Here is a 13,645-nt window from a genome sequence, read left to right on the forward strand (position 1 = left end):
AGAACAGCCCCAGGAGAAAAAAGAAGGGCTCGGATCACCAATCAGTCCGGTTGATCAGCATCCCATCTCGCGTTGGCGATTTCCCACCTGCAGCAGATGTCGCTGACTGGCTGGCTCGGCTGCGGGATGGAGCTTTAGTGTCTGTGTGTTCTGGAGTCTTTTCTGTCCTGATCATCCCGAGCATCCACTAAGACCTTTAAGAGTAACAGCCTGTTAGATGACAGTCCTGGTCTGACAGTAGAGTTAGGAGGATGGGGTCGAGTAATGGCAGGACCTACTATATTGCATCTGCTATGGAGTCAATATTCAGCCCTTTTGATGGTTGGCTGATTGCTTGATTGATGATGATGATCAATCAATTTACCTTTACTCCCATTCATGATTCATTTCCAACCTGCGGGGCCAGTCATCCATCATCCCGGCCCAATTTCCAACCCCATCTCACTTTTTCTCCTCTCTCTCCAGTCGAAAAAACCACGCAGGACCCATCCAAACCTGCGTGGGATGCGGGAGATCACGATGATCTCCCTCTTTGCCATGCAGCCTGTTGCTCACCGAGAATCCTGCTGTTCTTGTTTTTCCATGCGGCCGGCATTTCAAATGCCAAATTGCCGGAAGTGTGTAACTGTAATTGTAGAGGATTCTATCCATGACTGGTAGTGATGGGTGAGGTTGTAGTTTAGTTGGTGAAGCGAAGCGAAAGTGGAAGTGACGAGTTCAGGTACGGAGTATCTATTACCAGCTGATTCCCTCCCACTGCCATATTATCCAAGTCCATATGACAATACCTACACACGTACATACATACACACACAGATACAACCTACATGCTGAATATGCAGTTCAGACAATCTCATCACATTATTCCAAGAATAACATCGCCTCTTATACATATATTTACCTTGGCTTGCATCTTACCTGGACCCCAAACATGGGGCGGACTCGGAGAGTGAGTGTCTACATACTTATGACCACTGCACTTGGGGGAAAGAAAAAAACAAAAATAGAACAAAAGAAAAGCAAGTGTGAAGCATTCCCATCTTCCTATTACTCATCGAATAAGTCCAGAACGAAGTCAATCTCGGTCGGATTCGGGTTCGTTCAATACAGTTAGTCAGTCTGGATGGCAATGCTTCTTACATCCTAGCTAGTAGTATGTAGGCGCATACTTTTGTTCCCCCCTCTACGATCATTGGTATTTTTAGTTTTTGTATATGATTGATGATAATTTTTTTTCACATTCTAATTCAGTCCACTCCATCCCCTCTCCTGTATGTTTCCTGGTCTGTATTTTTGCATCACTGTGTATGGTTGTATGGAGGTAAATTAAGTAATATGTGGTAAAAGTCAAGCACAGACTCTCTCGCTTCGTCCAAGTTTCTAACCGCCGAAGTATCTCTCGTCTTAGCCTCGAAGTTTCGTTTGCATGACATGATCCTACTGCACTATCCTTTCGCCCCCCCTAAAAGTACGGAGGCAGATAGTTCTCTCTAGCATTGACCTCTGCGGCTCGGGGCGTGATTCTAGTTGAGAGAGTAACTATCTACGGACCGGTGGCGTGGTGTGTCTGGGAGGATTGGCATCCTGGTTCATGTATCCATGTGTCGATGTCTGTGCCTACCGCGACATTTCTGTCTTCCCTGGTCTGGAAGCTATGCGCGGTATCGGAGAACGTACTAGATGTACTAGGCTGTATGGTAATTAACTTTATTTTGGGATTGTCGGGTGCGTTAGGATGCATCTTGTGCAGACTACGACTGCTCGGACGGATGGAGGGTGGGATGGTATCAGAGGATGGATTGAATAACCCCTGTAAGGGGGTCACGGATGGGTTGCCTGGTGTGCTTGTAGTGTCGAGGGCACTACTAACGACATGTCAATGATAGGGGTAGGCCTGAAGCTTAGGCAGTCTGGTGCTATGCATGTGAGAACCGTTTCATTGTTCTGTTAAGATCGCAATGTTTGTAAGTTGTTGCAGCGTCATGTATCCCCATAGACTGGGACATAGCTCATTGAGCCATGTAGGAACTGTCCAATGTCATTCATGCAACGTATCCAGTCCTTCTATATATGTGTGCTATATACTGTCCAATATATATCGCCAGTAGAAGTCATCAATCGTCAGTTCATCTGGCTCACTGCCAGGCTCTAGGCGTCAAGGTTCAAGTTCTCTAGGATCCTGTCGAGCTTCTCCATCAGGATCTGATAGTTAATCGCATCTTGGTCGAACTCGTCGACCGCGACTTCACCATCCAGTGTACGGATGAGTGGCTGCTCCTGTGCCTTCAAAGCGGCCTGTTCTGGCGGAACAGCCACGCTCGTTCTATCCCCAGAGCCTTCCTTTGAAAGTTGGATTGCCTCCACTCCCTCTGTGACCTTTTCAACGTCTCCGTTGACCTCAACACCATCTGCCACCGGCTGCGTGGGCTCCATCATTTCATCGATACCCGCGTCATCGAACCGCAGCCTGAATCGCTCACCCAGGTAGAAGCGGATATCATCCAACAGTTCGATGGAGTCCGTTTCCTGTCGGGACTGGATGCGGGACGCCGACTCTTGGATAAGTTCCGCAAACTCAGGCGAGTCAATGTGAGCTTCCAACCGGTACGCGAGGTATCGCGCAGCAAACTCTTCGAGTCGCTGAACACGGGTCAACCACGCAGCCTTAATGATGGCATAAATGTCTAGATCATCCTCTTCCTTGGTCCCGCGTGTCCTGGCAGCTTCCGCCTGTGACATGTTGCCACTACCCAGAGTGCTGATGACAATGGCTGCCTTTGTTTTGAGCTTTTCAATAAAAAGCATGTCCGATGCGAAGAGAACATCGACCGCAATATCGAGCGGGAAGTCAGCCCGCTCCGTATAGAGGAAGGTCAGTACAATCTCCAGGACATCCGGGGAGCAGTCCACGCTGATGACATTGAGGTGATCCTTCATGTGGGCTTCCCTGAATGGGGAGGCGAACATGGTTTGAAAGAACTCCGATCGCAGAAGCATTGCCCGATGACAAGGGAACAGAGTAGACATCGGTTCGCGTCTGCCAGATCCATTGGAGCGGCCGTGTTCGGCCTCACTCGGCTCAGATGCCTCCACAATATCCTCGTCATCCTCAGGGAGTTCATCCGCTCGGAGAAGAACATCGGCATAAATGGCATTGTCCCTGTCCCACTTGATATCGTCTGCCTTTGCTGTCTCTACCGTCACTTTATGCTTAAGCACATTCGCCCGGAACCACTCCTCTAGTTGGTCTCGTCCTTTCGCAACTTCCATGGTGCGTCTCTGTCTGGCAAGCCTCCTATCTCCACTGTCAAGTATACTATCCACAAGGGTATTGATCTCTAGATGCTTGGCTATCTTGTCGATGCCCGCGAAAACTTCCGATTCCGTAAATCCCGTGCCGGGGCCGCTTCTCAAGTCCCGAGGGGCTTCTCCGAAATAGAGATATTTGATTGCTGTTCCAAAAGCCTCTGGTGGAATCGAATTTGGAAGTCTCCATGTTGACGTATCAGGGGCAGACTCTAACTTTCGATGAAAGTACGGCGACCGTGCAGCCAAAATAAACTTGTGAAGATGTAGGGATTCATCAGCTGCCGTGACAACAATGTCTGACGTTATCGGAGTTTCACGAGTAAGGAGAGAAGTGATATGCGCGGCCAGAGGCTGAAGTGGATCCGTGGATTTCGAATAATCATACTCCAATAACAGGTTCCGTATACGGTCGTTCAATGCATTATATAGACATCTATAGATAGTCAATTGTGAGCAATTGATATTCATGAAGTAGAAGTATTTTGATAGTAACGTACCTCTCACCCTGAAATGTGTCACGCTCGCATAGAGCACCGGACTCGAGGAGCAGCTGCACAACTTCGTAATGACCGCAGAGACTCGCCTATTGCACGGTTCAGTCAGCAAGGCGGACTATTTCCATAGTTCCCACAGCGAGTCCACTTACCAGAATCAAGGGGGTGTAGTCATAGGGATCACGGGCGTTAATATTGACTCCCTCTGTGATCTTCTCTTGACAAACTTTGAGATCCCCCTTACGACAAGCATTGCATAGCTCGCGAAACGGCTCGCTAAGGTCCAGAGGATTGTCGTCTTTGATTGCCCCCTCCTTTATCAGTTTCTTCTCATTGTGCAAGCTGACCTCGAGCTGGTCCTTCCGGAGGACCTTCGGTTCTTCCGTCATAATGGCGATGCCGTCACAGTGTCCTGGAGGCGAACGTTGACAGATGCCGAAAGTCCGAAAGGCGGGACTCGAATGGCTGCCGATGCCATCATCTTATCGATAAGCCGAAATCACGTGGGGCCGCGGTTGCCACTTTCGAAAGGAGAGCCTCCCTTGGAAGGATATGGTAGACAAATATCCATCGAATATTTACTCTCCTTGCAGATATATCATCGCTAGATCTTGTGGTGAACGTCTTGGTCAACAATATATCCACCAGAATTGTCCGATATTCCATGCAGATGAGGCCAGTGCATTCCTGTGAAGTGATGGCACCAGTGATCCAGTCATCCGTGATGCAACAGTGCTTACCGCCTACTATCCGACCGCCTGCTGCATGCAGGAAAGGGCTTTGGCAGGATGCGTTGCTTAGCAACAGCCCTGCACCCAAACATCCAGCGTTTCTACCTTCTTGCATGTCTACTTCTTGAATCTACAACTCAACTACATGTGCCACTCCCACCACGTCGTCTACTAACCCAGCAGGTTTCAGTCACACAGCCTCGGTCCATAAATGCAATAGGACACCCCTCATCTCTCCTTTCACATCTCCTTCCGACTTTACCTCCATCCTCTACCTCCTTATCAGCGGCCGGATTCACCCAATAGCCACAATGGCAATTGCATTGGCGGAGGCTGATAAGTATGAGGTGCTAGAGAAGATTGGTAATTGGCCTCTCGCTGGATATATACATTCTACCAATACACACTGGGCTAACAAGCTTGTGTTTAGGTTGCGGTTCCTTCGGGATCATTCGCAAAGTTCGGCGGAAGACAGATGGCTTTGTAAGTCAGCGACTCCCCGTTACAATATGGCATCTTGCTTATTCACGTAATGATACAGATCCTATGCCGAAAGGAAATCAATTACATCAAGATGTCCCAGAAAGAGCGAGAGCAGCTCACGGCCGAGTTCAACATCTTAAGCTCTCTCAGACACCCAAACATCGTCGCCTACTACCATCGCGAACACCTCAAGGCGTCCCAGGACTTGTATCTCTACATGGAGTACTGCGGCGGTGGCGATCTGAGCATGGTCATTAAAAACCTCAAGAAGACGAACAAGTACGCGGAAGAGGAATTTGTGTGGCGCATCCTCTCGCAGTTGGTGACGGCTCTGTACCGTTGCCACTACGGCTCAGATCCTGTCGATGTCGGGTCAAACATACTGGGTCCTGCGCCCAAGCCTTCGGGTCTCAAAGGAAAGCAAGCCCAGATGACTATCCTTCATCGTGATCTTAAGCCGGAGAACATCTTCCTCGGAAGCGACAACACGGTCAAACTGGGTGACTTTGGCTTGTCCAAACTGATGAACTCGCACGATTTCGCCTCTACTTATGTCGGAACACCATTCTACATGTCTCCCGAAATATGCGCGGCCGAGAAGTACACCCTGCGCTCCGATATTTGGGCGGTCGGCTGCATCATGTACGAGCTCTGTCAGCGGGAGCCGCCTTTCAATGCCAGAACCCATATCCAACTTGTTCAGCGGATTCGTGAAGGGAAATTCGCTCCTCTACCCGACTTCTACTCGCCTGAGCTAAAGAACGTCATCGCAAACTGTCTGCGAGTCAACCCGGACCACCGTCCCGATACTGCTGCCCTCATCAATTTGCCGATCATCCGCTTGATGCGCAAAGAGAAGGAAATTACCGATTTGTCCAGGACACTCCGCAAGCGTGAAGAGAGCGCCTTGCAAAAGGTTCGGGACATTGAGCAGGCCTACGCCAAACTCGAGAAAGAAAAACAACAAATGAAAGTTGAGCTTGAGAATACTGTGCGCCGCGAGTGGGAAGTGAAAGCCAGACTTGAAATCGATCGTCAAGTGCAGAACGAGATAGAAAAGCTCCGCAAGAGATTTGAGTGCGAAGTTCAGGAGCGAGTTGCAATTGAGGTAGAGAAGCAAAAGCGAAATATGGTTGTTCGCGAGGAGTCTAGCGACGACTCCCGGCTCTCCATGAGCAACAACGACACCGAACAGCCTTCTGGTACTGACATCAGCAATCTATCGCTGGAATCACCTGCTGCAAGCAAGGCACAACGGAAGGAAACTCGCACCCCCTTCAACCGCTCAAAGACCGTGGTCGAATCGCCTATGGATGTCCAGATGGCCGAGCCTTCCCCTATTTCCATTGCATCACTCTCTTTGTCCCCGCGTCGGACATCTGGGACCCATTCCGGCAAGAACATCTTCGCGGAGGCCGAGAAAAACCGCACGAAGTGGGAACCTACCCTGGCTTACTCTGATGATGAAGATGACATCCCCGATTTACCTTCTCCAACACGCCCCAAGGTCAAGCCTGATCCCTTCAAGGCTCCGCCCAGGCCCCTTCTCCGTCAGAACACCGCTGCTTTCATGCAGAAGCTGAGCACTCAGCCTCCCATCTTTCCCACCAATGGGTCAAGACTGCCGCAGATGTCATCTGGTGGATCTGGCGACAACCAGCAGAGGGAAGCCAAATCACGATCGCCTCACCGACGTTTGTCCAAAATCCCGTCATCAGCAAATCTGGCTGCCGATGCTGGCTCACCCACGCGCAAGACAGGCATCAAGCAATTAGCCTCAAAGGCGAACGGAGGCGGGGAGGAGATGTACAAAGCCGTCATGCAACGCAACATGGGCGGTCGAACCTTGGTTGAATTGGCACAGGCGCGTGCTGGCGGCCGTCCCATCGACGAAATCAAGCGGTGTGCGAGTGATCCCCGCACCGGGCTGAAACCGACAGAGCGCGATTCTCCAGCTGTTTGGGATCCCGAGAGGGACGAGATGCCCAGTCCCTTCTTGGCCCGGGGAAGAAAAGTTATCCGCAACCTGAGGTGATTCCAATCGCGCTTTTCACCCGGGCGACATTCAGATATTGCCACCATTTCTCATACACATAGTAACTGCGTGCTTCTTGCTGGTTGATCCACGGGAGTAGCTGCAGTAGGCTTTTGGGTATCTCCCTCGAGGACATCTCCTCACCTCACCATATCTACTATTAATAGTCGAAACATATTCCGGAGTTACGGCTGGTGGATTATCTCAAAGACCAACGTTGGCCATGCCAGTCATGGGACGTGGATGCATTTTGTTGCGCCGCATTGTCGTTAATCCTATCTCACCAAGATCTTCACTTTCCTTTGTTCTCTAATGCCGTGATGCCCCTGTTGTTTGATCTTCACTTCACTTCTCGACTTGTACAGATATTACATTTGACATCTCCCGTTTGGATTACTGCTACTGAAAGACACCTTGGTGATTCGACGCGATTCTGATTCAGCTTTTGATGATTCGAGCCTTTTTACCACGGCCTTTCCCCAAGATATCCTCTGCCACACTCTTTTGAACCTCACATTTCCTTTCCGCCCCCATTCTAATGGTGTTTCACGGTTGGTGTTTATTTGGTGAATCATGGGCTACATATGGTATGGGAAGGGCTCCTGTGTACATACCAATTGGGTTTTCTTTCATAAGTTCTGCAATGGCAGACTTTTCTTTGAATTCTGTCATCTCACTCCAATATTTCAAATTGGTGCATATGTCCGAAGTTAACTCGTGACCAAAAATAGCTTGTTTGGAAATTCAACTGTCGATGGACGGGTGATTTTGAAATTTGATGTTTAATTTCTTTTCGTATCGCATCGAGTTATAGGTACATTGATTTGAGATCCGACTAACGCCTCGTAAGATCCTAATCATGGGGTGACGGGTTACGGGTCAGATTGATTATTATGCTTCCTCATCCTCCACCTCTTCGATCTGCACAGACCGAAGCTCCTGATTGAACCGCCGCTCCTCCTCCTCGAGTCTGCGTTGAGCGTCCTCATCATCAGCAGCTGGTGCAGCTGACGAAGCTTTCTCTTCGCCTTCTGCAGGTCCGGCATTATACCCTGCTTGCTCCAGCCGATCCATCTCCTCCGGTTCCAAGAGCTTGCCTTGTCCCCGTATAGCTTCCTGTTTGACCCTGACAGCTGCAGGAACGAACTTATTGATCGCCTCTTGTCGGAGATTCCTGATCTCCGGCTTGGCCTCGTACACAGTCTTCGCTTCAACGACGGGCGGTTTCGCCGGAAGAGCGTGCGGGCCCCGACCACCACCACCTGCAGCTTCTCCTCCTGGCCCTCCTTTCCGATACTGTCGCGGGATAGGCGGAGGCGTATCCCTCGGCATGGGTATCCTTCTCACCTCCTCATCTGTCTCGTCGCTACTACTACTCCCGTCATCACCATCGTGCCTAAACCGGTTGCCGTCGCCGCCATCTCGCCTGCGTTTGCCTAAGACTGCAGCATCCCCGCGTCCTCGGTGCTGACCGCCTCGTCTAGATTCAAAGTTGTCGAATTTGGGTGCCTTATCGCCCAACGCTTCTCTGGCCTTCTGCACGGCGCGCAGATCACGTTCCAGGGCTTCCAGAAGCTCCTGATCGCGGGGTCGTAGCTTTTGTCCTGATTCTTCGAATGCTTTGAGGTCGTTGATTTGTCGTTGGATGCGCTCGGGGTTGCGACGCGCTAGTTTCTCGTTTCGTCGGGCTTGCGCTTCGGCTTTGCCTTTTTTGAGACTCTTTTGTTTGTCGAGTTTGCGTTGCGCCGCCGCGGGGTTTAAGCTGCGTTCTTTGTCTTTGGGCATGGTGGGTGATGGGTTGGGGAGGGTGAAGTTGAGGTGTGAGGTGGATGGATAGGGCGTCAATTACTCCACGGGGATGGGTATTGTTCCGGCTGTCTGTTTAGGCACTATGTGGGTACTAGATGATTTGATTTCTTAATGTCAGTCAGTCAGATCCAATCTCACGTATCAATGTATTTCTTTGTAATCTGGATCTTGAATTGTCGGGGATGAGGGGGCAGGCTTGGGTATGACGAGCTCCGGAGGCTGTATGGCCATCAGGAAGCTCCTGCAGCAGACTAAGCTATGGGGAATGAGAAAGAAAGGTGCTCACAGGCTAATAGCTAACCAAGCTGCATGGGAAAGCCAACCACGGGCGCAGCGGATTCGCGAAGCCGACTGTAGCTGCGGAACCTTGACCCAAGACCAATAATATCAAGGTCACGACAACCTAGGGCGCAAGGCTCAAGCCTCACGGGTTGGGCAGCGCAACGAGTCTTACTCTTTCCTTTTGCCGAATAACGAGGAGGCCCAGTAGTCGGCCTGAAGTATGGGGTGTGTGGATGCCGGCGTCGTCGATGGCGGTTGAAGAAGCGCTTGGTGCGGCAATTCGGAGGAGATGGTTGGTGAGGTGCTTTTGTCAGCTGTACGGACGCAGAGCACAGATAGGGCTTGAGGGGAAATTGATTGGAGATTAAGAGTCGCCTCGGTAGAAGGATTCGAGTAGGATAATATGAAGGTGGTAACAAGATGATTGGGTGCCTGAGAGGGGAGGAACGGTGGAGTGGGAGAAGAGCGTTTGGAGAAGGACGCGATGCCGTCAAAATTGCGGGCGGGCGAAGTTGAGAGAGTTCCTTGCCTGTTTGGGGGTCACGCTCCCTCCCTTTCTTTCCAACACTGCCGTTCGTCCAACAATCGGATGATCCTGGTTGACTTTCGCTTTCAAATGGATTGATCGATTGGTGTAGTACTATATCCTGAGTTGATTGTCAGTCGATTGCAAGTCAGTGGAATTAAGTATATCGCATCAGCCAATCTTTCCCGTGTCGGTCAGGATATTGTTCGGTATAGAAGGTCACCCCCGACTGCTGCTACTACACCATCACAAGTACCTCCTCTCCAAGATTCAGGTACCCAAGGATCAATGAGGAGAACAGGAACGTCTGTAGAATGAGATACGGTGCATAAAAAGACCCCCACGGCCTGGTCTACTTACCAACTGTCCTAAATCTTATCATTCTCATCGTTGCTTCTTCCTGTTCAACCTTGTCAGTTGTGTTTCCCCTCCGAACGGGTTCCCGCACCTCCATCTTTTCTATCTACACTATCCTCCTACTAGTACAACCTCTCTCTTCCTTGTATTCGCCCGCGACAATTTTTGCTCGCTCCTCCTCCTCCTCTCCTCCTCCTCCTCCACATTCCAGCCAACTTCCGAGGCTGACCACTGGCCCGTTCGTCTTGAATCGCTCGTGCCAGGCTCCTCCTTGAAGGTCAAATCAATAGCATTGTCGCCCGTCAGTGTAACCCCCGACCGACTCACGGGGGCTACTTTCTTCGTTCCTTTTTCTCTGTCACCAACGATCCAATTATCGAGCCTTGTCCCCTCTCTGGCTTCCCTCCTTTGACTTCCAATGATACCTTAATTATTTCTCTCAACGGGATTATCATCCACTTCGGGGAACTGACAAGACTCCGCCCATTGACCGGGTCTTGATCTGTTTCCTCTTTCCCTTCTTCCCTCCCCCCCTCCATCTCATCCCACGGGTCGTGTCTATCCTTGCCTGTTTTCACCTACGACATTTCTCTCTTCCCTCCTTTTCTCCCGGCTCTTCTTATACTTCCCCTCTCAGACGCTCGTTCACGAGATCTCCCTCACCTGCGCATTTCGGTTCTCATCATGAACTTCGGTTCGTTCAATCTCCCCACCACGAGATCGACCGGCGCTTCCTAGACTGTTGTCGCGGTAGGAGCATGTCTCTGCCGGGACCAAATGTCCGTATCAGCCTCGATTCCCGACACTTCGCTTGGCCTCACCTCCTCCGAGATCCAAATTCTGAGGCAACAACAACAAATAGCGCTGCAGGGCGGCCACGGTGCCAATGGTGTTTCCAGGGGCCGAGGGACCGGACGCACCAGCAACTCCAGTTCGCGCGCCGCCAGTGCCGCCAGCAGCCACGGTCGTTTAATTCTGGATCCCATGAGCCTACGGGCGCTATCGCAGCAGTTGGATGGTTTGCAACAACAGATTCGCAATCGCCTTGATGATGTAGGTGCTGCGCTTTCTTCATCATTCTCTATATCTCGTTGGAGGTCCACTCCTCTGCTGTTCCGTTGTTTCCCCTTTGATATTGTCTGCTACAGTGGCCCTGGCTAGCTTTGCTTCCCTTCAATACCCCTCCTGATGATCGCCTAATATTTCGACACTAACACATAGTAGCTGGAAGAGCAAATGCAGATATCTATCCAAAGCACTTACGATCGCGCCGGCAACGTCATTCGCAACGCTGATGCTGAGATTGCCCGTACCCGTTCCATTCTAGCCTCAATTGACGACTTGGAGAATGAGCTTGCGAAGATCGGGCATATTAGAGAAATCGTGAAAGCGTATCGTGGACGTATAGAAGGTCTCGATCAACGCCTGGATCAAGCCGCCCGCCGGAGACACTGAGATGCCAACCCTCACGATATCTTCCTGTCCACACTCCAACACACCTTATACTCCTGAACTTCAACCCTCAAATCTTTCTTTCTACTCGGATTACCCTAGCGCCATTACATAGTCATTCTGCCCCGGAGGCTTCCCTATATTCGAATTTCCTCTATCGGTTGACGACCCCACGGTTGCTTATACGCACCGTTACTCGTCTACCCTTCACTGCGACCTCGGAGGTCGACGACGGTCATTGCAAAAGTAAAAACTATCCACAAAACGACGGACGAGCCACACTGTGCTCGACCGACGAACAAATATGTGTTCATAAACCAGTTGTGTCCTCGCGGACCTTGTGTTATTATAACTATGCTGCCCAACGTTCTTCATGCTGATTCTGATTCTCATCGCAGAGGCAAGGGTTGCTTTTTGCTCTTTTACCTTCGTCTGTGTATTTGGAGAGGACTGCTGTTTAAAGATCGGGATATCGGCCTCGCGGCTATTATTGGCTTCCAAAACTACCCTAAAATGCCAGGGTAATAAGGTGTTGATAGCGTTGGTATACCTCTGCATTTATCGTCTACTTGGAGTGCGACTCCCTCTCATCTCATGATTCACGTGTTCACTCTACGAAGTTGATGACGCCGCTGTTCTTCTATCATGTTTCGATTCCCCGACGAGCATCTATCCTGTCTGTTTTGTTTTGACTGAGCGGAATCCATTTGCAATGATATCACCTGTGTTTATGTTCGTTGAAATCTGTTATTGAATGTCAGCTGCCGAAAGCAACCTGTACCATGGTCTGTCAATACCGGTTGACGACCTAACCATCAGGCAGCCTGAAGCATGTACCCCTTTGATCAGTCACCGCCTGATATGTCCAAGAGGATACCCGGATGTGGAAGCTTCAGCGGCAAGTGTTGTATGTAAATATATTGTCCTTCTTTCGTTGACTTTCTCAATGAATTTCTGCGCCTACAAGGCCTTGTCGATATGTGGTGGACATCTCATCTCCTGCGCCAAATACTATCGGGCCTGCTGCGTGTGACGCGCGCCCAGTGCTCATTCATCTCCCGAGTTGTGGTGCCATACGTATTTACACCAGAGTACACAGATGTTTATTTACTGCGTAGAAACCTCTTCGCCCTCGCCCCCATCATGCCGGTGGATATCGTTTCCGGTTCCAAAGGCTGTAGATAGGTCAACAGCCAGGACCGGTTGATCCATGAGGGTGGGCTACTTCGCATCTGCTGCAAATTGAGGGTAGGCGACTGACGATGCAGGGCAGATGTAAGGTGGGATATCGGATATTCGTGATATGTGGTCAAGCACCCGCCATCACTTCATCCTTTTGCTCCTCCTTGGACGCTTCTTTCCGACGCTCAGACAACTTCTTACTCCGCTTGTCCGTTTGAGGGAAGCGCTTTTCCGTCCCACACGTAGAACAGCAGACAACTAGAACATCCGCCCATGGCTTCTTGCGGCCGCGGCTGGCGTTTCTGATGTCCTGCGTGCAGGTTACTCCAGGAATTAGAAACGTGTCGCAGCGCTTGCAGAAAGACCTCTTGACGTCGATGGGTAGTCGGAGCTGTGACTTGAGAGAGACACCGCGCATTTGCGACATATAGACTCGAGAGAGTTGAGGCAGTCGCTGTGTCGTCGATAGATTAATCGGCTTAGTCGGCTCATTCGCCGGCGAAACATCAAATTCCACCATTTGCGGTACTATGCGCTCCGTTCCTTGCAATTTGGCGCCATCTTCTGCTTCATCCATTTGATCGTTTTGTTGACTGGCGGACAGCTTTTGCGGGGATGGTTTCCCTATTGATTGTAGAAAAGTGGCCGCGTTGTAGAGATAATCGATCCGTGCGCGAATGTGGCTGTGCGCACCACCAGCAGAATCTTTCTTGCCCTTGGCTTTGGCTTTAGCCATGATGGAGAGGCATGTAATCAAGTTGAAGTATGTGAAAAGAAATTAATTCACATGGAGGCAGCGGGGGAGTCTAAGCTTCTCGAGCAGCCGTCCGGCACTAACCCGATGCGGCAAGGAAGTTGGCCGCCGGTGACTAATGGACTCCATTCACGTGACTGTGATCTCGGAGGCTCAGCCGCTTCCATCCCTTCGCGCGTCGACAACCTTCTCTTCATCTCCATCGTCTTCCTTCGCGCTTCGACCTTTCCC

The 13,645-nt window shown here is 50.6% G+C and overlaps 5 protein-coding genes across 5 annotated transcripts; 2 read left to right on the forward strand and 3 right to left on the reverse strand.

Annotated features, from left to right (window-relative positions):
* Window positions 1-2,148: 2,148 nt before the first annotated feature.
* Window positions 2,149-4,192, reverse strand: AtWU_01428 (ankyrin repeat and BTB/POZ domain protein; the record flags this gene model as incomplete). The annotated part of the gene is made up of 3 exons (XM_035496542.1): window positions 2,149-3,742; window positions 3,807-3,892; window positions 3,956-4,192. 3 exons carry the CDS (start codon window positions 4,190-4,192, stop codon window positions 2,149-2,151), a joined length of 1,917 nt encoding a protein of 638 aa, XP_035352435.1.
* Window positions 4,193-4,845: 653 nt separating this feature from the next.
* On the forward strand, window positions 4,846-7,052 carry nimA (serine/threonine protein kinase nimA; the record flags this gene model as incomplete). The annotated part of the gene is made up of 3 exons (XM_035496543.1): window positions 4,846-4,897; window positions 4,965-5,017; window positions 5,076-7,052. 3 exons carry the CDS (start codon window positions 4,846-4,848, stop codon window positions 7,050-7,052), a joined length of 2,082 nt encoding a protein of 693 aa, XP_035352436.1.
* An 891-nt stretch (window positions 7,053-7,943) lies between these two features.
* Window positions 7,944-8,837, reverse strand: AtWU_01430 (WW domain binding protein 11; the record flags this gene model as incomplete). Its single annotated transcript, XM_035496544.1, has 1 exon — window positions 7,944-8,837. The coding sequence occupies one exon, from the start codon at window positions 8,835-8,837 to the stop codon at window positions 7,944-7,946; it is 894 nt and encodes a 297-aa protein (XP_035352437.1).
* A 1,966-nt stretch (window positions 8,838-10,803) lies between these two features.
* Window positions 10,804-11,481, forward strand: AtWU_01431 (uncharacterized protein; the record flags this gene model as incomplete). Its single annotated transcript, XM_035496545.1, has 2 exons — window positions 10,804-11,079; window positions 11,251-11,481. The coding sequence occupies 2 exons, from the start codon at window positions 10,804-10,806 to the stop codon at window positions 11,479-11,481; spliced, it is 507 nt and encodes a 168-aa protein (XP_035352438.1).
* A 1,306-nt stretch (window positions 11,482-12,787) lies between these two features.
* AtWU_01432 (ribonuclease P Rpr2/Rpp21/SNM1 subunit) lies at window positions 12,788-13,396 on the reverse strand (the record flags this gene model as incomplete). The annotated part of the gene is made up of 1 exon (XM_035496546.1): window positions 12,788-13,396. The coding sequence occupies one exon, from the start codon at window positions 13,394-13,396 to the stop codon at window positions 12,788-12,790; it is 609 nt and encodes a 202-aa protein (XP_035352439.1).
* Between the last annotated feature and the right edge of the window lie 249 nt (window positions 13,397-13,645).

This window comes from Aspergillus tubingensis (assembly GCF_013340325.1).
Source record: "Aspergillus tubingensis WU-2223L DNA, scaffold_3, whole genome shotgun sequence".
NCBI lineage: Eukaryota > Fungi > Ascomycota > Eurotiomycetes > Eurotiales > Aspergillaceae > Aspergillus > Aspergillus tubingensis.